Consider the following 27,340-nt stretch of genomic DNA (forward strand, 5'->3'; position numbering starts at 1 on the left):
CATACAGCACGGGGAACTATTGTGTCGACTGCTTCCTCTTCCCCACACAGATATTGCGTTAGATACTGAAGCATTTCACATCCCTGAGTGTGATCCGCTGGAGAATTCCATGTGATAATGAACACTACTGGCAACTAGCAACAATCTGGGTCACAAGCAGGGAACAGTACCTATTAAAATACTGTGCCAATTACTTTAAGAGGCAATGGGGCCTCGTGGATGGGCCAATGTAAGCGCTCAGCCGATTCGTCTGGTAAAGGTTTTCCTGCAAAGAAGAGGTTTGGTTGTGCCTGTCTGTGTGGTTATGTTGGATTATATTCCCACAAAACCTGCTCCCTGGTTTAGGAATTAAATGTTATACAGTGATACCTCAGGTTACATATGCTTCAGGTTACATACGCTTCAGGTTACAGACTCCGCTAACCCAGAAACAGTGCTTCAGGTTAAGAACTTTGCTTCAGGATGAGAACAGAAATCGTGCTCCGGAGGTGCAGCAGCAGTAGGAGGCCCCATTAGCTAAAGTGGTGCTTCAGGTTAAGAACAGTTTCAGGTTAAGTACAGACCTCCGGAACAAATTAAGTACTTAACCTGAGGTACCATTGTATAAATAAATGTTGTATAAATGTATATGTATATTTTTGAAAATAAAAAAATTAAAGAAAGAAAGATTGTGTCTGAGCAGTTTCCCCCTTGCCCTGCTCCTTTTCCAGGGGAAATGAAATAAACTCAGTGTAGAGCTGGGGGGGGGGGTTAAAGGAATTAAGCAAGAAGATTCAGCTGAACCCCTTTGACATGCTACAATATGCTGTACAAGGAATATTTTTTCATGGGAGAGCATTCAAATATGCCACTCCCCTCCCTGCCAAAAGAAGTGGCGCAATCCAGGAAAACGTTGAGCAAGTGAGTCTCCTGACTGGGTAAACTGGCCTTTGGATGCCAGCCTGACCAAACTGGGTTTAGCTTCCAATTCATTCTTGGATTCAGCTTTGAGCAAATCTTTCTCCAAATTTCAGTCCCCCGTCGTTGGAATAATAGGGCTCTGCTTATTCCAGAATCAATGTAAGGCGGCAGGAAATGTTGTCAGCCTGAAGCTTTAACAAATATAAATATAATTAAGTCATTAAGCCCACACAAATTTTACCTTGCCGTGCCTGGAAAAGCCTGTTTGCCCATCCTCAGTTCTCCAGACTGCAGAAAATGCTTCGAGGGCTGTTGTGAAAGCAAGAAATAACCCACACTTCCATGTAGGCGAAATCATGGCGTCTGCCTATAGATTGCCATGTGTGAAGTTGGTCTATTTTGCACCAGGAAGCTCACTGAGCCTCAGCTTTCCAGTCTCATTCACTAAATACAGCAGGCATCATTATTATGTGGCTTCCAGCATACAGTGGTACCTCAGATTAAGTACTTAATTCGTTCCGGAGGTCCATTCTTAACTTGAAACTGTTCTTAACCTGAGGTACCACTTTAGCTAATTGGGCCTCCCGCTGCCACCACACCGCCACTGTACGATTTCTGTTCTCATCCTGAAGCAAAGTTCTTAACCCGAGGTACTATTTATTTCTGGGTTAGTGGAGTCTGTAATCTGAAGTGTCTGTAACCTGCAGCGTCTGTAACCTGAGGTGCCACTGTATATAAAAGCATAATAAATTGCTAATATTTTTTAATATATATATAAAAACTGCCCTATACAGACAGGGCTGCCTTCAGAAGGCTTGGGGGTTGGATAATTCCACACACCCCGAACATTTCTCTGATGAAAATAGGGACATCCTAAGGAAAAGCAGAGGGATGTGGGTGGCGCTGTGGGTTAAACCACAGAGCCTAGGACTTGCTGATCAGAAGGTCGGCAGTTCGAATCCCCGTGATGGGGTGATCTCCCGTTGCTCGGTCCCTGCTCCTGCCAACCTAGCAGTTTGAAAGCACATCAAAGTGCAAGTAGATAAATAGGTACCGCTCTGGCGGGAAGGTAAACGGTGTTTCCGTGCGCTGCTCTTGTTCACCAGAAACGGCTTAGTCATGCTGGCCACATGACCCGGAAGCTGTACGCCGGCTCCCTCGGCCAGTAAAGCAAGATGAGCGCCGCAACCCCACAGTCGGCCACGACTGGACCTAATGGTCAGGGGTCCCTTTACCTTTAAGGAAAAGCAGGACAAACCCGAAACCCGGAGGGGTCTGTATCTAGAAAATAGGGACACTTGGAGGGTCTGCAAACCAATTCCCAATCATCCAGATTCATAGCTGCCGCTCCTCTTAAGGCAACTGGAAGCACAGGCCCAATGCGCAGCACGCTTACTCCTGTTACCGGCATCACATGCATACCTGTGATACTGCAGACCCCAAAAGGATAAACAGAAACAAAGCAATGGCCTGGTTCATTGATACACAGCTGGTTCCACACTGCGTATTGAAAGCAGGTTTGCATCCACAGTTTCATTCCCCGCCATCTACTACATGCACGTGTTATGTTAGTAGGAAAAGCGTCACATTTCCTGCAGCCCCCTATACTTGACGTTCTCCTTTGCAAAAGTAAGTGAGACAGAATGAAGTCAGTGGTTTGGTCACTTTTCGCACTTTTTTTTTAAAAAAAGATAGTCATAGTTCACTTATCTCTGCCAGATGATCAACTGCATTTCGCTTAATTAAAAGGCATCGTTGTTTGTTGAACTTTGCAGCAGTCAGCACTGCAGCAGTGCATGGCCTGCCTACAGCTACAAGGACTTGTTTTCCTGATACTAAGGTAGAAATGCAGATCTCAAAAACAATGTCAAAAACAAAATGCCTTAGCATTTTGAGTTTCTTTCTCAGTCTAGGGCAGATCGAGTCCATTTCATTAGCAGAGCAATGCAAATAGTTCACCGGTGTGCTGTGTTCCCTTTCTGTCTGCTTGATTTGCCAACCATCCGAGCTAGCTTATATTAATTAAAACAAGTGTCACCGCTTCTAATAGTAGCTCTCTTAAGGGTTATAGATTGCAATCAGTGAGAAACGAGCAGTTGCTAGTACGACTCTTATCAGATGGACTGAGCTCTGTTGAAAATTTACGGCATTTTTCCTTGGCAGTTGATCTAACCTTTCATCCCAGGATTAATTACACTTCAGCATCCAGTCCGCCTGGCACAATTAAACTTATTTTTCACTCATCCAGGATGTACACAAGCCCTGGCATTATTGAAACAGGCTTTCTTCCTAAATTGTTAAACTAGCTGTGGAAGTGTATGTTTATTTTATTTTTGCAATATGCTTTCTAAACAATATGGTGAGTATGATTGCTAATCACTAAGACTTAATTTGCTACTCCAGTTTAGATGGCATAATGAATTATTATTATTATTATTATTATTATTATTATTATTATTATTTATTTATTTATTATTTATTCCCGCCCATCTGGCTGGGTTTCCCCAGCTACTCTGGGTGGCTTCCAACAAAAGATTAAAAATACATTAAAACATCAGTCATTAAAAACTTCCCTTCAGATGTCTTCTTAGATAGTTGTTTATTTCCTTGACATCTGATGGGAGGGCGTTCCACAGGGCGGGTGCCACTACCAAGAAGGCCCTCTGCCTGGTTCCCTGTAACTTTGCTTCTCACAGTGAGGGAACCGCCAGAAGGCCCTTGGCGCTGGACCTCAGTGTCCAGGTAGAACGATGGGGGTGGAGACGCACCTTTAGGTATACTGGGCCGAGGCCAGTATATCTGGGTTAAAGAAGCCATTAAATTGGCTGGTGCCCCTGGTGAGAGTTGGAGTAGGACAGAGGACCTGGCAGCCCACACTGAATAGTCACTGGGGAGGTGAGGGTTCCTACATTCTTGTCAGCAGGTATGGAGAAGCAGAGGTAGAGGCTGGGTCAGCAGCACCATGAAGGTGTGCAGCTCCTGATTGGCCAGCTGTCCCTCGCAGGCAGGTAGTCCCAAAAGCATATTGATGTTGTTGGCTCAGTTTCTCCTCCGCTGCCTCTTGATGCCTTTTGACCCTTTCCCCCCCTCTGTGAAAAAGTGCAGTCTCCCATCCCAACAGCTGTATAAACCCTTTTAAAGGGAGGCTAAATCTTGGGAAACATGGACCACTTACAAACACCATCTCCAACTCCTCGAAAGATTCCATCAACAGTGTCTCCAGAAAATTTTACACATCGCCTGGGAAGACAGGCAAACTAATGGCAGTGTACTGGAAGAAGCAAAGATCACCAGTGTCGAAGCAGTGATTCTTCAACATCAACTTCATTGGACTGGTCATGTTGTTCAGATGCCTGATTATCATCTTCCAAAACAACTACAGTCGTACCTCGGGTTACATACGCTTCAGGTTACAGACTCCGCTAACCCAGAAATAGTACCTCAGGTTAAGAACTTTGCTTCAGGATGAGAACAGAAATTGTACTCCGGCGGCGCAGTGGCAGCAGGAGGCCCCATTAGCTAAAGTGGTGCTTCAGGTTAAGAACAGTTTCAGGTTAAGAACGGACCTCTGGAACGAATTAAGTACTTAACCCGAGGTACCACTGTACTCTATTCTGAACTTAAAAATGGTAAGCATAATGCTGGTGGTCAACAAAAGAGGTTCAAAGACTCTCTGAAGGCAAATCTTTAAAAATGTAGTATACACACCAACAACTGGGAAACACTGGCCTACGAGCACTCCAGTTGGAGAACAGCCTTTACCAAAGGTGTCATGGGTTTTGAAGATGCTCGACCTCAGGACGAAAGGGAGAAACGCACTCAGAGGAAGACACGCTTGGCAAACCCTCACCGTGATCAACTCCTGCCTGGAAACCCATGTCCCCACTGGGGAAGGACGTGTGGATCCAGAATTGGCCTCCATGGTCACTTATGGACTCATTGTTAAAACTGTGTTTATGGAAGACAATCTTACTCAGCTACGAGTAAACGCTAAAGAAGAAGAAAGCTCTGGGTTACCAAGCCTGGCAACCCTGCAGAAAATATTGCATCTAAGAAAATGACACAAAAAAACATTCGTGTCCCCTGAAGTGCAAGTCAATTTCATCTGAAGTAGGCCACATATTCTGCAGGGGAGACTGGCCCATTAAGGTGAATGGGGCACTGCCCCACCGGTATCAGACTGCTCTCAGCCACTTTCACCTGTCTGCCATCTTATTTACAACCAGTCAGGGTAGAATAAAATATTGGGAGGGGCCTGGTAAGCCCCACCCTACATAATTGATTACATGACACAGTGCATGCACACCATTTGAATGCAAATGCCTATCAACTTGGGGAAGCAGTCCCCTCAAATATTTTATGGGGGGGGGGCAAAGGGACCTCAGCCCCAAGGAGTTGGTTCTTATGCAGCCTGTCCAGATTACATACTGACTGTCACCTTTTTCCTCCTTAGTCTCAGTGATGCCTTTGTAAAACACAACAGGGAAGATGGTGGAGATGGAACCAGAATTAGCTGGTTCTGCCTGTCATTGGCTCTGGTACGACCTACTGTTGGCCTCCCTGCCTTTCACACTATCAATCCCGATGGTCACCAGACATCACTGGATATACAAATTCATTTGAGAGAGGACAGCAATGCTTCGTACAAATAAAATTCTTCTTCTTCTTCTTCTTCTTCTTCTTCTTCTTCTTCTTCTTCTTCTTCTTCTTCTTCCACATATTTTTTTAAAAAATCCCTGCACAGAGGAAACTGGAATACTGAAAAGAAGAATTATAGGCTCCTGCTGGCTTTCTGTATGTAGAATTTTGTTGTGTGGAGCAGCAATCAATCTTTCATTCCCCCAACTGTAGTCCTAGAACCATTTTTCCATGGGCTGAGCTGTTTGTCAAGAGTAGGGGTGGAGAACTGGTGCCCAGGGTGATGGGAGTTGTAGTCTAGGCAATGTCTAGAGAGCCACCAATTCCCTCCCCTTGGTCTGGAGAATATCTAAAGGAGCCCATGTAGTTCTGGGTCAGATATACAGCAGAGTTCTACCCCACTGAATTCTGCTGGAACAACTATCACATTAAATAAAATAATAACTAGCTTTTTCTTTTTTAAAAAGGAGTAAAAGTCCAGCATTTTCCATTGGTACCCAATTAGCATTTCATGTGAAAGGTTTCCCGAAACTCGTCACATTAGTGACTTTGCATGCTGTGCCCTTAATGAGGCAAAAAGATGCTCTGTCGTTGGGCTATCTTTAGATTAGCAAAGTGCTGATGAAGTGTTGACTCAGTCCTGTGACTGCAGTGCTCCTGCTGTATCTTTGAGGAAACTCAAAAGTGCAAGAACTTCAGAAAGAGACACATATTCTCCTCTAGTAATGCAGAGAGCTGCACTAGAGTCAACCGTCAGAGAGCTCAGGGCTGCCCAATGGCCTTGCAGCGTACTTAACATAATTGGAACCATAACTCCCAACTGTTCCTCATCATTTAATCATGTCGAGAACGTGGAGAGGGCTTTTCATCTTCAAATTGCTTTACAAGCATTAATAAATTAAATAACATGGATCATCTTCATTGTCCCCCAATTATATGTGCTATTCTGCGTTATATGTTTGAACGTGTCCTCTGTTTTCATTAAAGCATGCTACCTTGGGGAAATTTCCTCGAATGAAATTTTCCTAGCAAGTATAATAAAACAAAACACACAAAGGAGAGGTTCTAGGAGGCAAATGTGCATTAAGTAGCAATGAAAAGAAATAGGTAGGGTAAAAACTCACACTACGGATATGCTTTTAGCAAGGTATCAGGTGAGAAAGTGCCTAGCCTGGGAGAGTAGTTAGGGTGTTACAACTAGGGCTGGATGATATATCACTATATCATCCAAAACTGGTTTGAAGTTTGTATCATGGCAACGGTTTCAAAATTTTTGACCTGGCAATATGTCGCGAAAAATGATGTGCATGTTTGTGTGCTATGCAAAAGTCACAATGTGGGGGAAACCGTGAAGCCAGCCAATGGCTCTACATAGCTCCATCCTTATTTCAGACCTTGTGATATATCAGTATATTGCGATGTTTAGCTGGTGATATATCACAATGTTGAAACCCAAATATCGGCCGGCCCTACTGTTCGCCTCTACGTAGTTCCATCCTTATTTCAGACAGCGTGATATATTAATATACCGTGATGTTTAGCTGGTGATACATTGTGATGTTGGAAACCAGATATTGCCCAGCCCTGCTTACAACATGCAAAATCTGTAAGTGCTTCAGAGGTCAGGGTCAATATATTTTGCTGCCTGAGGCACAGGAGAAGATGGGGACCTGCAGGCTTCCATAGGCATTTGCTGGTTGTCTTCTTTGGGCTGATCCAGCAGGGCTGTTCTTATGTTCCCAGGATTGGCCTGCCAGTTGAATCTTACTTCAGCACTGGCCACATGACCATCCTCCACTACCTGGCAGGAGGTAAACTTTGAGACCACAGGGCAAGCAATATGGCACACACATCTCAGTCCTCCAACAAAGCCAGTGTGGTGTAGTGGTTAGAATGTTGGACTATGACCTGGGAGACCCGGGTTCAAATCCCCACTCGGTGGTGGAGCCCATAGCATCACCTTGGGCAAGTCTTTATCTCTTAGCCTGACCTACTTCATAAGGTACTGTATGTGGGGTTGTACATTGACAATAAAGGTATTATTATTATTATTATTATTATTATTATTATTATTATTATTATTGCCTTCGGTTGGCACCTGGGTTAAATATTCATAAACCATTAGCGCATTAAAAAAAAAAAATCATGGTCATATACATTGAAATAATTTAAACATTGCAAAATTCAAAAATGACAAATGGCCAACACTGAATCAGATTAATTCTCTAATAATATTTGGGGGGGTTATAATATTTGGGGGGGGGGCAGGTGATGAAATATTTTGAGCATTTACAGGAAGCAAGTGCCACTGATTTCATCAGAATCCACTTTGACCAATAGAGTTTGGGAGCTGATGAGCAATGGTGTTAGTTTTAGTCATCTTAGGTTTGATAGAACTTCTTATTGAATCATAAAATTGTTGAGTTGGAAGGGACTCAAGAGGACATCTAGTCCAACCCCCTGCAACTCAGGTATCACAGCTAAAGAATCCCTGACAGAGCTCTGTTTTAAAACCTCCAATGTTCTCGCCTTTAAAAATAATTTGTAGATTGACACTTTCATTTGCAATTGGTATTTCTTGATGCATCAACTACGAAGAGGCTGTTGCGGGCTATTTATAAATAAGTATGGGGGGTGGGTTTTGTAGAGTAATCTTAGCAAAAGTAAAAGGCTCATGCCCTAAGATGCTTACTGTTAAAATAGAAGCTTGCAGTCGAAATAGCAGGGCTATATTGTTAAGCACCCCCTACAATCTAATTTGGGTCCTGGCACTTCAGATTAACCTTAATCTGACCCAAGGCCAATCTGACCTAGATCCAGGCCCTGAATCAAATCCGGAGCCTTCTACAGTGTTCAGTTAGGGTTTATACCTTAGTAAATATGCAGTTGGGACACAGGTGGCGCTGTGGGTTAAACCTCAGAGCCTAGGACTTGCCGATCAGAAGGTCGGTGGTTCAAATCCCCGCGACAGGGTGAGCTCCCATTGCTCGCTCCCTGCTCCTGCCAACCTAGCAGTTCAAAAGCCTGTCAAAGTGCAAGTAGATAAATAGGTACTGCTCCAGCGGGAAGGTAAACGGCATTTCTGTGCGCTGCTCTGGTTCGCCAGAAGCAGTTTAGTCATGCTGGCCACATGACCCAGAAGCTGTACGCCGGCTCCCTCGGCCAATAAAGCAAGATGAGCGCTGCAACCCCAGAGTCGTCCGTGACTGGACCTAATGGTCAGGGGTCCCTTTTCCTAAATATGCAGTTGGGAGCAGGGAGTGAGACACAAACTGGCGGCTTGTGTGCGTCTCCCCCATCTTCCCACTGTCCAACTGCATCTTTTAACAGACTCGGATCTTTCCGAGTGCACACAATCCAACCCAGGGTAAGAACTTTAAAAAATAATAACCCAAACAATATGCGTTAATGTTACTGGAATAGTGGAACTTTGTTTCCCGAATAGCTTAGTTGCCGAACAAATCGACTCCCGAACGCCGCAAACCTGGAAGTAAGTGTTCCAGTTTGCAAACATTTTTCGGTAGCCGAATGTCCAACGTGGATTCCGCTTGAGTTCAGGAAGCTCCTGCAGCCAATTGGAAGCCGCGCTTTGGTTTTCGAACGGTTTTGGGATTCAAATGGACTCCCGGATTGGATTAAGTTTGAGAACCAAGGTACCACTGTAGTCTGTTTACGGATCCACATTTTAACCACTTGTAAAAAAGAAAGAAAGAAAGAAAGAAAAGGTAAAGACCCCTGACGGTTAAGTCCAGTCACATACGACGTTGGGGTTGTGGTGCTCATCTCGCTTTACAGGCCAAGGGAGCCAGTGTTTGTCCACAGACAGCTTCCGGGTTATGTGGCCAGCATGACTAAGCCACTTCTGACGAACCAGAGCAGCGCACGGAAACGCTGTTTACCTTCCCGCCGGAGCGGTACCTATTTATCTATTTGCACTTTGACGTGCTTTCGAACTGCTAGGTTGGCAGGAGCTGGGACCAAGCAACAGGAGCTCACCCCATCGTGGGGATTCGAACTGCCAACCTTCTGATCGGCAAGCCCAAGAGGCTCAGTGGTTACAGTACAGTAATAAATCAAGATTATTTTGGACTGCATTATTAAAGGTAAAGGTAAAGGGACCCCTGACCATTAGGTTCAGTCGTGGCCGACTCTGGGGTTGCGGCGCTCATCTCGCTTTATTGGCCGAGGGAGCCGGCATACAGCTTCCGGGTCATGTGGCCAGCATGACTAAACCGCTTCTGACAAACCAGAGCAGCGCACGGAAATGCCGTTTACCTTCCTGCCGGAGCGGTACCTATTTATCTACTTGCACTTTGACGTGCTTTCAAACTGCTAGGTTGGCAGGAGCTGGGACCGAGCAACGGGAGCTCACCCCATCGCAGGGATTCGAACTGCCAACCTTCTGATCAGCAAGCCCAAGAGGCTCAGTGGTTTAGACCACAGTGCTACCTGCGTCCCTTTAACCACTTGTAAGACACCCAAATAAATATTCCAAATTAAGGACGAGCGTTGTTTCTTCCCTTCCAGGAAAGGATTCCAATGAGTTCATTCCCAAGCAAACATGTTGTCATGGGTAAGGAAACTACCACATTTTTCGCTCTATAGGATGCACTTTTTCCCCTCCAAAAATGAAGGGGAAATGTGTGTGCGTCCTATGGAGCGAATGCAGGATTTCACTGAAGCCTGGAGAGCGAGAGGGGACGGTGCGCACCGACCCCTCTCACTCTCCAGGCTTCAGGCAGCTATCCGCAAGCCTTCGGAGCGCAGCGTAAGTTCCCGCTGCACTCAGAAGGCTTGCGGATAGCTACCTGTTCTGGGGGCTGGGGTCAGGAGAAGCTCGGGCTTCCCCGCCCCCCGCCCCACAAGCTCCGGGAGCAGTAGCGAGGTTGCGCAAAATCCTGCCGCTGCTCCTGGACCTATTCTGGGGGCTGGGGTCAGGGGAAGCTCGGGCTTCCCCCGTCCCTAGCCCCGCAAGCTCCGGAAGCGACGGCGAGGTTGTGTGCAATCTTGCCGCCGCTCCTGGACCTGGGGGGGGATAATTTTTTCCCTTTATTTCCCCCCCCCCTAAAAACTAGGTGCACCCTATGGTCCGGTGCGTCCAATGGAGCGAAAAATACGGTACTTTCTGTCTTGCCATCATTTGATTTATTTTTAATCTTTGTTGGAGGCCACCCAGAGTGGCTGGGGAAACCCAGCCAGATGGGCGGGGTACAAATCAATTGTTGTTGTTGTTGTCATGAGTTGTGCTCTTGTGTGTTGCACACAGTTTTGTGTGGAAATCCCAGAGTTGCCAACCTTCCCTTCCCCGCCCCCTCCCAGCACCACCTCCAGCAGAGCTTGTGGTCTTTTAAACAGTCATATGCTAGGCAGAAATGAAACAGGTTTTCCCAGCATGAAAATTTCTGCCTTTCATATGTCAAAGCAGGGGGCGAGGAGACCATCACAGTCCTATTCTATTTATGAGCCAGTTTTGAGAACAAGTCCTTAGTAAAGAAATAGATAACAGCAAATCTTACACATGCTCACCACATTATTTTTTCATGATACGGTTGGCATCTTTCTCTGAAAACACAGGTGGAAATATCCCTTTAGTTTCCAGAGCGATGGTGTTAAAATGCTTTCTACTGCATAGGCTAGCTATCCAGATGGGTTTTTGTCATCTTTCCTGTCAGGTGTGAAATGAGCATCTTCCTCACGAGGTTTGCAATGACCTCTTCAGTTGATTTTCAGAGGGGAGAAACTATGAAGTGTTCCATGGCTCCTTTTCTGGATCTATTCTTAATTTTAATCTTCTCCCCCTTTTTTGTTTAAACATTTCACTCAGAAAGTGTTGAAATGTGCAGTGAAGGAAACAAAAGCAGAGAAATGAATCACAGAATCATAGAATGGTAGAGTCGGAAAAGAATCCCGTGGGGGGGGTCATCTAGTCCAACCCCCTGAAATGCAGGAATCTCAACTAGATCATGCAGGACACATGTCCATCCAATCTGTGCTTAAAAATCTACTTAAAGAATAAAATAATAAAACATGGAATCAATCACAAAACATAGACCGACCTAGAAGAAGAAGAAAACCAACAAGCCAGCTTTCAATATTTTTTACTAACAATGCAAACCACAGCTAAGATGGGGAGGGTCGGCAGTCAGCAAAATTAAAGGACAAATTGAAAAGATTTGCCTTGCAACTCCTTCTAAGAGCCTGCAAGGCAGAGAAGCTACACCACAAGCTACATTTGGAAGCAAATATCCAGAGGATTGGTTATCAGAAGATGGAGCGATGGTACCATGATTCACGGTCCTTTCCTGTTGCTTACTAGCAATAAAGGGGAGGATCAGAATGAAATGGTCAGTCCTATATCACTGAATATTCCGTATCACTGCCCAACTCTGACTTTTTCTTTGTTCATAAGCAAGTTCTAATTGTTCCTCCTCCATATATCATCTATGCTACTGTCTTTATGCCTCCCTCCTAATAATAAAAAGGTAAAGGGACCCCTGACCATTAGGTCCATTCGTGACCGACTCTGGAGTTGTGGCGCTCATCTCGCTTTATTGGCTGAGGGAGCCGGCGTACAGCTTCCGGGACATGTGGCCAGCATGACTAAGCCGCTTCTGGCGAACCAGAGCAGCGCACAGAACCACCATTTGCCTTCCCGCCAGAGCGGTACCTATTTATCTACTTGCACTTTGAGGTGCTTTCGAACTGCTAGGTTGGCAGGAGCAGGGACCGAGCAACGGGAGCTCACCCCGTCTCGGGGATTCGAACCGCTGACCTTCTGATCCACAAGTCCTAGGCTCTGTGGTTTAACCCACAGTGCCACCCGCATCGCCCTCTTAATAATACCGTCCAGCAAAAGAGAGAGAGAGAGAATCCAAAGAATGCAAAACTTAACAATGTTTCTCTGAATGGTAATACAGTGGATTCTTGGTTCTCAAACGTCTTGGTACCCAAATAACGTGGAACCCAAACACTGCAAACCTGGAAGTAAGTGTTCCGGTTTGCAAACTTTTTTCGGAAGTCAAATGTGCTCCGGTTTGAGTGCCACACTTCTGATTTGAGTGCTATGTTGAGGTCTGTTTTTGCTACTTATTTTGCGTTTTTGCTTTTGCTGCTTTTTGTTTTTTTGTTTTTGTGACTACAGTGGTGCCTCGCAAGACGAAATTAATCCATTCCGCGAGTCTCTTCGTCTTGCGGTTTTTTCGTCTTGCGAAGCACGGCTATTAGCGGCTTAGCAGCTATTAGCGGCTTAGCGGCTTAGCGGCTATTAACGGCTTAGCGGCTTAGTGGCTTTAAGAAAAAGGAAACAAACTCGCAAGAACTCGCAAGACGTTTCGTCTTGCGAAGCAAGCCCATAGGGAAAATTGTCTAGCGAAGCGACGCAAAAACCGAAAAACCCTTTCGTCTTGCGCGTTTTTCGTTTTGCGAGGCATTCGTCTTGCGGGGCACCACTGTATGTGGAACCCTGTTCAGCTACTGATTGATTGATTGATTGTGTGACTGCAGTACATTGCTTATTGCTTTCATTTTATACATTAATGGTCTCATTAGATAGTAAAATTCATGTCAAATTGCTGTTTTAGGGGTTGTTTTTAAAAGTCTGGAACGGATTAATCCGTTTTGCATTACTTTCTATGGGAAAGTGCACCTTGGTTTTGGAACACTTTGGTTTTTGGAACAGGCTTCCGGAACAGATTAAGTTTGAGAAGCAAGGTCCACTGTATAACATCTGCTTAGACAGTTATTTGTTTAATATTCAATGTGCTATGTAGAAGCAGCATGATCCTGTGCTTACAATTCACAGAGCAATTTGTACAGAAGCAGAACTAAACCGATGCTAATAGTCTGTAATGTCTCTGTATTAAAAAAGTAGGAAATGTAATGAAGTCCACTCTCAGGAAGGAATTCAACATCACATTAGTTTAAAGTCGCCTAGCTATGTTCTAGTCTAGTTTTAGCTTCTAGCTTTTAGTCTAGTCTATGTTCTAGTGGCTTTTTTAAAAAAAGAAGGCTCAAGAAGCCAGTATGGTTCCTATGTCTGGCTGCACAACAGCCTGCTGTAGCCCCAAAACTTTCTGTGCACAGGCTGTTGCACTACAAGCTTCCGCTAAACTGGAGCAACTGTTGCACTTCACCTCATGGACTCAGCTATACAGCTGCAAATATAACGTTTTACGTGCATTGTACAAATGTGACACTAGGTGGCGATAGTGAGCTTACAGCAAATTCAATATATTCAGACCTTGAAGCACGGCATGGGGGAAGCCACACAAAATCTATAATTGGCCATGTAATTGATTTCTAGTTGAAGTGGTATTGCTATTTGGTATAATAATATAATATAATATAATATAATATAATATAATATAATATAATATAATATAATATAATATAATATAATATAATATAATATAATATAATATAATATAAATATATAATGGATTTTTGTAATTGAAAATTAATTTATACACACACACACACACACACACACACACACACACACAGTGGTACCTTGGGTTACATATGCTTCAGGTTTCAGACTCTGCTAACCCAGAAATAATACCTCGGGTTAAGAGCTTTTTCACAGCATTTTTTATATGTGTCTAGATTCCATCATCTCTCTCTGATTGCTCAACTGGCCTTCAGATAACACCGAATCCATGCCTGTACGTCTATAAAAAGAGCACTAGCATCCCTCAGCTTATAAAATACTGCACATACGTCAGGAAACATGCGGACAATATAGAAGCAAATCTTTTTTGGGTGGGTTGCACTTGACTAAGATTACTAAGCTCCTTATACAACTCACAAGCATTTTCATAACTTTAGGGTTTAATATATCCAGGGGTAGGTTTCCTGTGTTCCTGCTGATATCTGTAGAACTTGCACTGGTCAGTTGATTCCGTTTCACTTATGAAAGTCAGCTCAAGTTAGCTGCGCTCAGCTCACACAAGATCTGGTATCAGGAAGACCGAATCAGGAGCTGTCAAGAGAGGATGTTGACACCTCACTCCCAAAGTGTCCTGCAAGAGTCACAGGAAGATCGACAAAGAGCCAATACCCATGGGAGCTTCAGCTAGGGGAACAAATCTTCCAATTTCATTTTCTCTCCATTGCTGCACATTTCTGTAACAATTTGCAATTTTTAAAAAATCTTCACGAAAAATTGCAAGCCTTTTAGTGCCAATGTCTCATGATAAACACATTTTCCTGTGCATTTTTGACAAACGTACACATTTTTTTCAAGCAGTTCCCCCCTAATTCAATGCATTTCATGTTATTTTCATGAATGTGTGCATTTATATGCACACTTTACCCTAATATATGCAATTTTTTGTACATTTTACTTGGCTGGCGAAGTGAACTGCAAAATTCAGAGAAGTGTGAATTCCAGCGGGCAGCTGTGTTTTGATTCATTGCTTTGGAACATGCAGATTATATAGCTTTGCCTTTAAATGTCAACTGAATCACCTTTCTCCTTCATCCCTACTTATAGCCCACTTGTATGCACTCTTGCTCAGAGGTACGCATGCCAAAAGCACAAATTTCATTGCCCCAAATTGTTAAAATTGCCTGCTTCTTCTGCGGTCGATAAAAACTACAATTGTCATTAGGATGTATTTCAAAAAAAGATGTTCTCAGATGACGCTCCTTTTTCATAAGTTGGCTTTGCTTGTGTACAAAAGCAAGTTCTTGCCAAATGTTGATTCTTCCCTTTCTGAAATACAGTGGTACCTCGGGTTACATACGCTTCAGGTTACATACGCTTCAGGTTACAGACTCTGCTAACCTAGAAATAGTGCTTCAGGTTAAGAACTTTGCTTCAGGATAAGAACAGAAATCGTGCTCCGGCGGCACAGTGGCAGCAGGAGGCCCCATTAGCTAAAGTGGTGCTTCAGGTTAAGAACAGTTTCAGGTTAAGAACGGAACTCCGGAACGAATTAAGTACTTAACCTGAGGTACCACTGTATAGCCTGCGGTCCTCCTACATGACCTGGATTGCGACCACAATCCTAACCACATTTACCTGGCAGTAAGAATTTGATGGGACTTACTTCTGAGTAGACATGGTTAAGGTTCCAGCCTCAACACCTGACTGCATAATCTACAAGGCTCCGTTCAAATGCTGCACATGGTTTTCAAGCGACTACTTTTAATGGTTCAAATTTAGAAAATGGATGTTTCAAGTATATTGGACCCCACTCCACCTAGGAAGGAACAGGCTAGTTCAGATAGTTGCTGGTGATGTAATGCTAATACTTCTCTGAGGCATGTGGTGCAGGTGTGTCCTGTTTTGTCTTCCTTCTAGTCAGAAATTAATTTTGTTTTGGAAAAATCCTTTATATTTTCAGATATTCGCAGGTTTTTAAATGATGTTCCTGCAGTGCGGGAGACTAACAATGAAAGTGGATCCTATGAGCCCTTAGAGACTGATACTTTGAGGATGGAAGAATAAACACCGACCATCCATTACGGAATAGTCTGAAATCTTCATGCTCTCTCTGCATTTGAATATCTATACAGTGGTACCTTGGGTTAAGAACTTAATTCGTTCCAGAGGTCCGTTCTTAACCTGATACTGTTCTTAACCTGAGGTACTACTCTAGCTAATGGGGCCTCCCGCTGCCACCACGTCGCCACCACGCGATTTCTGTTCTCATCCTGAAGCAAAGTTCTTAACCTGAAGCACTATTTCTGGGGTAGCGGAGTCTGTAACCTGAAGCGTCTGTAACCCGAGGTACCACTGCATCTCTGCATTTGAGTAGACCATCATCAATCTTGTTTTGGTATCAGTTCGGACATCCAAATATCTAGTAAACTGCCCTGAAATCTATGTATGGAGGGCAGTATACAAATTTAATAAATCAATAAAAAAATAGATTCAGGTAGGTAGCCGTATTGGTCTGACACAGTCGAAATAAATTAAAAAATTAAAAAATTGTCCAATAGCACATTAGATAGAGACCAACTAAGTTTGCATGCACATGAAAGCTTATACCCAGAACAAACTTAGTTGGTCTCTAAGGTGCTACTGGACAATTTTTTAATAAAAAAATAAATATTTCAGTTAGGATTGATGGCTCATCCTTTCTGTAAGGTGAGCTGACATTGATCCTCTCTTTTTATTTCATTCTGTTATATATGCAACTAATGTATTTTTCTAAAAGAGAAGCAAAGTCGCTATTATTTTCATGCGAAGGAAGAAGAACAGTGGTTAAAAAGCAGTGTTTTGGCAAGAGCTGACTAGTCTAGTCAACTCAACTGAGATTTGAATTCAGATTTCTAAATTCCAAGTACAGCGGTCCTTCCATTGGAAGAGAAGGCCTCTCTTGGTTTCAGAAAGATAACATATAGCCCAGCACGCCTTTGGTTTAGCCTGGCAAGCCAGGCGACACTCAGAACCCCTCATTCTCAGTCCCAAAGGTACAAAAGCCAACAGAAAGGGCCACCAATGAAATTGCTACGTCACCTTTTCTTCTAGCTGCTTTGCCTGGAGGATGTGGAAAGATGTTGTCATGGCAACTGCATTTCCCTTCTCATTGAAGCAGGCAAAAGAAGATGAGGGGGGAAGGGTTGCCATAGCAACTTTTTCCACACCAGACACCAGCAGCAATCAAAAGGCAAGTCGGGAGGGATAAATAACACCCCCATGGGGCAGCAGTAGCATTGCCTTCTTGGAATATTGAAGGCTCTAGTCCTGGCACATCTGCTTTGTGAACAAGCAGAGTGCAAGCTGCTGGCTTGCCAAATTATTTTTGACCCAAAATTGACCATTTGAAAGGGCATGAAAGTTATGCAGACCCTCTCCATTCCCCGCAAGAATCTATTTTCCATGCTTTTGTGTATATATTTGTGCCATCCCTATTAGAAACCATTTAGCTCCTCAGTACACTACTGATTTGAATTCTGGTGCTGAAGGAGACTCTTGAGAGTCCCATGGACTGCAAGAAGATCAAAGCGATCCATTCTTAGGGAAATCAGCCCTGAGTGCTCACTGGAAGGACAGATCCTGAAGCTGAGGCTCCAATACTTTGGCCACCTCATGAGAAGAGAAGACTCCCTGGAAAAGACCCTGATGTTGGGAAAGATGGAGGGCACAAGGAGAAGGGGACGACAGAGGATGAGATGGTTGGACAGTGCTCTCGAAGCTACCAGCATGAGTTTGACCAAACTGCGGGAGGCAGTGGAAGACAGGAGTGCCTGGCGTGCTCTGGTCCATGAGGTCACGAAGAGTCGGACATGACTAAACAACAACAACACACTACTGCTTGGGTTGCCTTTTTTAAAAAAAATGCATCACATAGTGACCATGACGACATCGCAGACCACTTGAGTCAGGTTTGGTCACATCATTGAGGGCAAATGAAGCTGCATTGTCTGAAGTCCCTCAACTACTTAACAGCTTTGAACTGACATGTAGTAGAAAAGGCGGTTCACTCATGCACACCTGAATATATCTATATCCAGTGCTTTTTTCCCCCAAGGGGGTACTCAAGGGTACACAGTACTGGCACATGTATTTTGGTGTTGTTTGAAATTGTGGCACTTGCTGTAACAACTTCATGGTGAGTCCCAACACCTATTTGTCTAGAAGAAGGACACTGCTTATATCAGTATCTATCTATTTAACCTTCCTGCAATATTTCCAACCCCTTAAGCCTCGCCAAGATGTGGGGACACCCTTTTAGGTCCAACATGTACAGTAGTACATCAGGTTAAGTATTTAATGCGTTCCGGAGGTCTGTTCTTAACCTGGAACTGTTCTTAACCTGAAGCACCACTTTAGCTAATGGGGCCTCCCGCTGCCACCAAAGCACGATTTCTGTTCTCATCCTGAAGCAAAGTTCGTAACCTGAGGTAATATTTCTGGGTTAGCGGAGTGTGTAACCTGAAGCGTATGTAACCCAAGGTACCACTGTATATGTGTGTAAAATTCAGCTGACAAAAAAAAGGATAGTCCTTTCTAAGACTCTTCACGTTGCCTTTCTGTGTGTTAAACCACAGAGCCTAGGACTTGCCGATCAGAAGGTCGGCGGTTCGAATCCCCGCAACGGCGTGAGCTCCCGTTGCTCGGTCCCTGCTCCTGCCAACCTAGCAGTTCGAAAGCATGCAGTGCAAGTATATAAATAGGTACCGCTCCGGTGGGAAGGTAAACGGCATTTCCGTGCGCTGCTCTGGTTTGCCAGAAGTGGCTTAGTCATGCTGGCCACATGACCCGGAAGCTGTACGCTGGCTCCCTCGGCCAATAAAGCAAGATGAGCGCCGCAGAGCAACCCCAGGGTCGGGCACGACTGGACCTAATTGTCAGGGGTCCCTTTACCTTTTACCTTTTAAATGGCCTGCTAATGCAGCCCAACTCTGCCTTTTGTTGCCTTCTCCTATCTTAAATAGCTTCCTCGTGTTTTTAGTTGGAAAGAGAATTTGTAAGTAGGTCAACTGTGTGGACCTTTTTTAGTAAGAGAGAATTTTGAAGCAGTGTTAGGCCCAAGAGATCCTATTTAAGAGAAACGGTTCCAGTTAAATCTAGGACGGGGTGGGGAACTTTTTTCCCCTTCAGTCTGAGGGTCTCATTCTCCTCTGGGCAGCATTCTGGGGGACACATGCTAGTCGTGGCCAGAAGCAAAAGGAGGCGGGGCAACATATTCAAATTTTTACCTTTATACAAGAGACTAGTTTCTACACACACACACACATACACACACACACACACACACCTCTTTATCCTCCATCCAAACAAGTAAGAGACGTTGTTGTTGTTGTTTAGTCATGTCTGACTCTTCATGACCCCATGGACCAGAGCACGCCAGGCACTCCCGTCTTCCACTGCCTCCCGCAGTTTGGTCAAACTCATGTTGGTAGCTTCGACAACACTGTCAAACCATCTCGTCCTCTGTCGTCCCTTCTCCTTGTGCCCTCCATCTTTCCCAACATCAGGGTCTTTTCCAGGGAGTCTTCTCTTCTCATGAGGTGGCCAAAGTATTGGAGCCTCAGCTTCACGATCTGTCCTTCCAGTGAACACTCAGGACTGATTTCCTTAAGAATGGATACGCTTGATCTTAATTCAAAAATTCATAATTCAAAAGCATCAATTCTTCGGCGATCAGCCTTCTTTATGGTCCAGCTCTCACTTCCATACATCACTACTGGGAAAACCACAGCTTTAACTATACAGACCTTTGTCGGCAAGGTGATGTCTCTGCTTTTTAAGACACATTATTAGAGTTCAAAGACACATACCAACCAGGCAAAAACACTCCAAGAGGATGCAAAGCAGAACCAGTGAGGGGTGTAATCTAAGAAAAGGGAGTTTCACAGGGGAGAGCCCTGAGGGCCAGGTTGGAAGGCTTTGAAGGCCACATTTGGCTCTCTGAAGTTTCCCATCTATTATCCAAGTTCCCCATTGAGGACATATTTTTCGCAGCTTTATGACAGAGGATCAGAAATCAATATCTTTCTGACTGGGTGGTTCAGATGTTAGGTGTGATATCTTTTTCCCCTGGGCTTCTGAAATCAGATGACTACTTTATTCCATAAATATTGTTCAAAGGTTATGTGACGAATGCTCTCTGTTCATTACTTTAGAGAAAAGAGCATTATATAATTGGGTTGATTTGCACGTGTGTATTCATCATTTCATGGCTCTCAGCGGAATGTGTTGACTTCCTCTGTTGAAAAGTATCACCTTTGAGAGACATTGACAGCAATAGATATGAAAGCTCAGACTAATTTATGGTGTCTGCTTTACACATCCAAGTCACATCACTTGATCCTGCCATCAGCTGGGTACTTGGACTGTCAATGAGCTGGGGAAAGTTTCGGCGGAGAAAACATGAAGCTGAAGACAGGTTATGGAAAACTATTGCAGCCTTGTCCCACTCACAGACCTCTGTGACAGCAGAGCCAACTTAGCTCTGTGCATAGGTTCAAACCACTTGTTGAGGAATATGTCTTACATGTGTATTGCTGATAGGACTCTGCAGTAGACAGTGGCATAGTTTGGGGGGCAGAGGGGTGGTTGCCTCAGGAGCAAAATTGTTTGGGGGCACAAAATTTCAACACCCAGTGCTGCCTCAATACAGCTGCACACTTCAGTTGCTGGGCTCTGTTGAAAATGGCTTCTTCATGCGAACCAGGAAGTAACCTCTCCAGGCAACAGAATGACTCTTCTTTTCTTATCTCTATAGCCGTGCTCTCCTGAGTGACGTGGACGCTTTTAGACAGTTGAATGCGCATGCATACTCCATCCGTTTCCCTCTACCCATCCACCCTCCTCTGCACAGCCCCTGGCACTGGCAACCCATGCTACACCACTGCCAGTAGATCCTCCAAGTAGATTTACTTTATAAATACTGTGCGTTGGCTAGCTGTTGAAATGCAGAGTCACAACAGAGAACCAACTCAAAACCAGCCATCTGAGCTGGCTTTCTCCTACCACCAGAAACTAAAAATGCCCCACATACTATCTTTCTGCTTCTCTCACAGTCCCCTCAATCCCCTTCAGAAGATTGCCCTAGCCTAGATGTTGAGTAGATGAACCCCTGAGCTAATGAGCTGGTTACAAACCCTGCAAGATCTTCAAGCGGAGGCAGCAGGAAAAACCTCAGAGAACATAGGTTTGGGAACCATTTGCACAATCCAAAGTTGTTTGATCCTTTATTTGATCCTATTTGAATAGTGAAAGTGTTGCATATTACATAGTGATTCCTCCTAAGCTGTGAGTTGCCTCTCTGTGCAGTTGTCTGCTTTGAATTCTATGTGAATAGTTGGGTATCAAGACCACATCCACTCACCCACTTAATTTTATTGCATATATATTTTAGGAATGCAGCTGATGTGCTGTGCATCCTGATGCACATTCACACTGCAGTGCTCATTCTGGTTCCGCTTAATAAAGTGGCTGCATTTGTCTTTTGATGCAGAATGGAATTCATATATTCATCCCAGGTCACTCCTTGTTACATGTGACTATTAACAGAATCAATGAGGTAGCTTAGGAAACTGCAATTAATCCAGAATGCGGCAGCTAGACTGGTGACTGGGAGTGGCTGCTGAGACCATATAACACCGGTCCTGAGAGACGTGCATTGACTCCCAGTATGTTTTCAAGCACAATTCAAAGTGTTGGTGCTGACCTTTAAAGCCCTAAACGGCCTCGGACCAGTATACCTGAAGGAGCATCTCCACCTCCATCATTCTGTCCAGACACCAAGGGCCTTCTGGGTTCCCTCATTGAGAGAAGTGAGGTTACAGGGAACCAGGCAGAGGGCTTCTCGGTAGTGGCGCCTGCCCTGTGGAACGCCCTCCCATCAGATGTCAAGGAAATAAGCAACTATCTTGCTTTTAAAAGACATCTGAAGGCAGCCCTGTTTAGGGAAATTTTAATGCTTAATGCTGTATAGTGTTTTTAATATTCGGTTGGAAGCCGCCCAGAGCGGCTGGGGAAACCCAGCCAGATGGGCAGGGTATAAATACTAAATTATTATTATTACTACGTGAGGAACTGTCTGGTCCAGGGGTGCCAACTTGAACAAAATATTGGAGGAGACCAAGTAAGACCTACCCCACATAATCAATCACAAGACGCCTATCAACTTTGAGGGGGCTTCTATAGCCTGGTCTCCTGCACCCCCTGCCTGACCACTACATTTGACCAGAAATTCTGCTGTAGGACATCTGCCCATCAACTTTCATCATGGCATTCTGTTTAGCAGCACCTATCTTATGGAATTCTCTCCTTTTGAACACTGGACGCATATCTTCTGTACTAAGTTACAGTTGTTGCAAACTTTCTCATTTACTCAAGCTTTCCCTGCAAAGCAAACAGCCCTGTGTTTGGGGTTTTTGATGTGCTATACAGTTTGCATGCATATATGTGTGTGTTGAATTTTATACTGTTTTAATATATTTCTCATTGCACTCCACTTAATTAATGGTATATAATATTGTAAATATGTAAATAAAATGAGCCGAATAATACTCAACATTTAAAGGCTGAAAATGAGATTTAGAAAAATATAATTAGTTAAAAAATTGATATTTTGAGATATATTTTTCTATTTCCTCAGTATACAAATATTAGGATTTTATATCAAGAAACCATACATTTAGGCTATGATCACACATCACCATACTCAGCTGACTTACTTCTGAGTAGACATGTATTGAATTCAATTGGCTTCTTTCTCTAGGAGTCCTGAAATTTATTGTACAAAGAAGGTTGCAGCCTAAGTACTCAGAATGGGGAAAAATTCAAATGAAGCAATTTAATCCTTTCCTGCAGCTAGTGAGAAGAGGGTCTTATTAAGACAGAGAGCTCTAATTCAGTTTTCATTTCCCCTCTACTAAAGTGTTTTTGTGTGGCCATTATCAAAGGTAACATTCTTGGTTCGACAAGTTGGTGGGAGTTTGCAAGTATGCATTTTTTACATAAGGAAGATGTAAAGATGCAAACAGTTGCCTAAAGCTGTTAAAATTATATCATATGACTATGCTGTAATGACACATTTCCATTCTTAATCCGTTTTCAGAAGTCCAAAATTAATGCTTCACATACGTAATCATTTCAAGACTTAATATGACGTGCAAAGAGCGTTCATTATTTTCAACCTGAAAATCACCAGAAGGAAAGGGTGATAAGAGGGATTAATAATTTATTTGCAACCTTAGTATATCTCACTAGGAATTACTGGGTTGTATTCAGCAGGGATCGTAGGGCCTCCATTAGCAGAGCAGGGAGAGGAGCAATTTTCAGTGGTGTCCCCTCCCACCTGCAGCCCCCTAAATTTACTCTGGAGGGTCCCCCAACCGTCTGGAGCAGATTTAGGGAGGTGACGGTCTGCAGCAGAAAGGGTGAATCACCAAAGGTTTCTCCCCTCCCTGTTCCACTGATGGAAACCTTTATGTCAGCTGAGTAACAGCACCAGATACAGCCCACCATTAGGTAGGATGGACATGATTCAGCCAGTCCTCGGAATATTTAAGTCCTCTGGACTTCAGTGGCAGAGGGTGACAATGCAATCGCCTGTATGTCTACTCAGAAGAAAGGAAAGGTAAATGTGCAGAGGATTGCAACTTTAGGCATGTATTTAATTGTCCCATTAAAAGAGTAAGTCTGAAAAGTGCTTGACTGAGGCTAGATCATCTAACTCCTGCTTGTAAAAACCAACAATGGTTTTCAGGGGTTAATTCAAGTTGGATATCACCAGGGCTTAATGGTGCTAGGGCTAAAATCCAGAACAGGTTGAATAGGAAGGAAGGAAGAAATCTCCTTTGAGAATTCGTTTTCTTCACCATCAAGGAGCACTTCAAACACAACAAAATTGCTACATGTAAGAAAAATCTTGCAGACAAGTATGCACTACTCTTTTTTTACTTTAAATCTCAAATTGCATAGTGGAGTAGAGGCACAGCTACAAACCCAAAAGTCCACATTTCAATTTTTGCCTTTCCTAGGACCCAACTAGATATTCTTTAGGCAAGTTACCAATGCTTGGCTCTGCTCCCCGTATCCACTGTTACATAATAATGCTAGTCTACCTTGGAGGATTATAAGAATTACCGAGATCAGTTGTAGTGCTACATTAATAATAATGATGATGATGATGATGATGATGATGTCATGGCTGTGAGAAGCATGTTTTTACAATATTGAAATTGATCATTAAAAACAAGACTGATGAACCACATCAGAACCTGATATAAAAAGGAAATATTTCTGACAAGGCCAATTTTTAAATGAAATGATGAACAGCGGTCTATTTCAGACGGCATCTTCCAAAGGGAGCATCATTTAAACTCTCCATTGTCTGTCCCACTCCCAGCATTCCCATGTGCAGTGGCCCCGCCCCCTTTTGACCTGACCTGACCTTTCAGGTATCGAGCATGAAGGACTGTGAGGAGATTCTCACAGAGTTCCACTGAACATGTTTAGAATAATTTCTGCAATTTGGAGTCTCGATTGCACAGTTCCTGATCGTGGGGAGAATTCTAGTGAACATGGTTAGAATTCTCCCCATGACTTGGGCTTTTGGAGCAAAGCCTGGAAGTTCACCCCAATACCCTTACACCATTTGAGTCCCCACATATTTATTTTGATCACCTGAGCAGGGCTAACTACATAACCCCAAAGTGCTTGAAAAGAATATTTAATACAACATGTGGTGAAGATCTTTCCAGAGACCTTTAGAGTGTTCCCCTTTGAGGTTTTTTGGGGGTGCGATCTAGCCTGCAGGCTTCTGGTAATGTCAATTTTTATTTTTATTTCTTGCTTTTGTTGCAAAGATATCAAAGCCTGACCTCTAGATCAAAAGGAGCTCTCATTTCAGGCATTAATCTCTGGAATGTTGCTATGAACTCTGACTGTTGAGCATACATAGTCAAAAATATGGCGCGTGCTTTGGGATAATTTGAAAGTGGAGACAGAAAGAGGTTGTAGACCAGGAGCAAAGCCGCTTCACTTACCTCAAATACCTTTGTTAAATTGTCAAAGAGGGCTTGACCAGCACTGACTTTGTGCTTGACTCCTCGAACGGTGCCATTTTTGCTGAGGATGTTGACTCTTTTGGTGCCAAATCCTCTCTCTTTGGCAGCTCTCACGAAAATGAGCATGTCATCGCCCACCTTCTCGTTCTCATCCCACTCCAACCCAAGGTTTCCATTGTGCGGCCCGTCCGATTCACTCAGCCTGCTGTTTGGGTCTGTTTCCGAGTTGCTGGTGCACTCGGAATCCAGTGAGTCAGAGGTCTCCCCGTCGGCGTACACCTCCTTCAGCACTCTCCCGCTGTGAGAAGAAGCGACCCGGAATCGGACTTTCCTCGGCTGCCTCTCGCCCTTGCTGTCGCTCTTAAACATTGTCCCATCCGCCGAAATCAGCCGCTTACATCCTACTGGTCTAGGTTGTCATCGCATTTGCCAGATTCTCACACTTAAAACAATATCAAAGTTGTTTTCCACTGACGGCGCCACCACTCATATGAAGCGAACATCGAAAGGAAAGTGGAGTCCGAAGAAGCGACAGAGCTGTTCAGCAATTAATAATGGATGCAAGCGTGTGCTATGGTTACCTTTAAACTAAAACCTGTAAAATGAGAGGGACAATTAAATATTCACGATCCATTGTGTGTTTTCCTCAGTGTCAGAAAGGGGGTGGTGGTAAGAAAAAGAGTCCAAGGCTGAAAGAAAGAAGCAGCTTAAGATATATCTAAGACATATATGTTAGTTTTCACGGCATAATAGAGACATAAGGTGAAGAAAAGAGGAAATGTAGAAACCTTCCTGAGCTCCTGTTTCCTGACAGCTGCTGGCAGGTCCCCCACTTGCTGCTTAGAGCTATCTTCAAGCTGGCATCCTCAAATGACATTTTGTGGAGCAATCTTAGGCCAGTTACCTGTTACACCTTCCGAGCCGGGTCTTCTTGAAGTTGCTCAAATGGCCGCTTGCTGTCTGTGGTGAGCTGGCTCATCACAAACTGAGGCGGCTGTGTTGCTAACAGGTCCTCAGGCAACATGCTCTAGAGCCGACGAGGGGAACTTCTGGCTTTTCAGATGTTGTTGGGTTCCAATTCCCATCAGTCCCAGCCAGCATGGCCAACAGCCAGAGATGTTGGATGCTGGAATCCAATGGCATTCTGAGGACCAAATGTTCCCATCGCACCCACACAGTGGCAGCTATTATCATCTGGTAAACTGACTCACTATGAGGTTGGGGTAGTTTTGACGCCATCTCATGTATGTGATTTCACCTCTCTCACCTCCTTGAAAACACTCAGCTGCCCTTTCCTGGGGGAACGGCCTTTGCCTTGTCCTTGTGCAATGGCACATATGCATATTTACTCACAAGGAAGTCCCATTGGACTCATTCCCTACCACCACCACCATTCTCCCTCCCCATTCCTTTTTTTCTCATTCCATCCACCCCTCTCTCTGGTTCTCCCCCAACCCCACGCCAATTTTTGAGTGAAAGCAGGCATTTATCTAATGTTGCCTCTGCGACTCTATAACACAAGCCACATACAGTACATCAATATAACATGTTGCTTCATTTGTGATGAACTGGATTTGCTGCTTGCCGAAAATAAAGGGCATTTGGAAATACACCAGGGGAGTGCTGGGAGAAGCTAAAATAGTTTCAACAAGACTAACAAAAAATCTCTGTAATAAAATGTTTAAAATATATAGCACCTACTCTTCTATATATTTTAAACATTTTATTACAGAGATTTTTTGTTAGTCTTCTTGAAACTATTTTCTTGAAATTATATAAAAAGTCTTCTTGAAACTATATAAAAAATATATAGCACCTACTCTTCTAGGGACGCAGGTGGCGCTGTGGGTTAAACCACAGAGCCTAGGACTTGCCGATCAGAAGGTCGGCAGTTCGAATCCCCGCGACGGGGTGAGTTCCCGTTGTTTGGTCCCTGCTCCTGCCAACCTAGGAGTTCAAAAGCACGTCAAAGTGCAAGTAGATAAATAGGTACTGCTCTGGCGGGAAGGTAAACGGCATTTCTGTGCGCTGCTCTGGTTCGCCAGAAGTGGCTTAGTCATGCTGGCCACATGACCCAGAAGCTGTACACCGGCTCCCTCAGCCACTAAAGCGAGATGTGTGCCGCAACCCCAGAGTCGGTCACAACTGGACCTTTACCTACTCTTCTGCTCTTCAGCTTCTTATATCTCAAGGCTTGAACTGTACCATCAAAGTAAAAAACGGTCTCAATCACTCAAATCATGCAACCTTTTTAGCAGCATCATGTATGAATCCAGTCTTAGAAGACATTTGTTTTCTCATGTGTTGATAGCTTCTCAGAGTT

At 44.0% G+C, this 27,340-nt stretch overlaps 1 protein-coding gene across 1 annotated transcript in view; it reads right to left on the reverse strand.

Annotated features, from left to right (window-relative positions):
• Positions 1–26,069, reverse strand: part of GRXCR1 (glutaredoxin and cysteine rich domain containing 1) — a 53,268-nt gene extending 27,199 nt beyond the window's left edge. Inside the window, exons 1-2 of the mRNA XM_083630771.1 lie at positions 25,922–26,069; positions 24,997–25,612 (exon numbers count right to left, since the gene is read on the reverse strand). Of these exons, the coding sequence (XP_083486897.1) occupies positions 24,997–25,386 (390 nt within the window). The 5' untranslated portion in view covers positions 25,387–25,612; positions 25,922–26,069. The remainder of the gene's footprint in view (positions 1–24,996; positions 25,613–25,921) is intronic.
• Between the last annotated feature and the right edge of the window lie 1,271 nt (positions 26,070–27,340).

The sequence above is a fragment of the Podarcis filfolensis genome, assembly GCF_964270895.1.
Source record: "Podarcis filfolensis genome assembly, chromosome: 9".
NCBI classification, from domain to species: Eukaryota; Metazoa; Chordata; class Lepidosauria; order Squamata; family Lacertidae; genus Podarcis; species Podarcis filfolensis.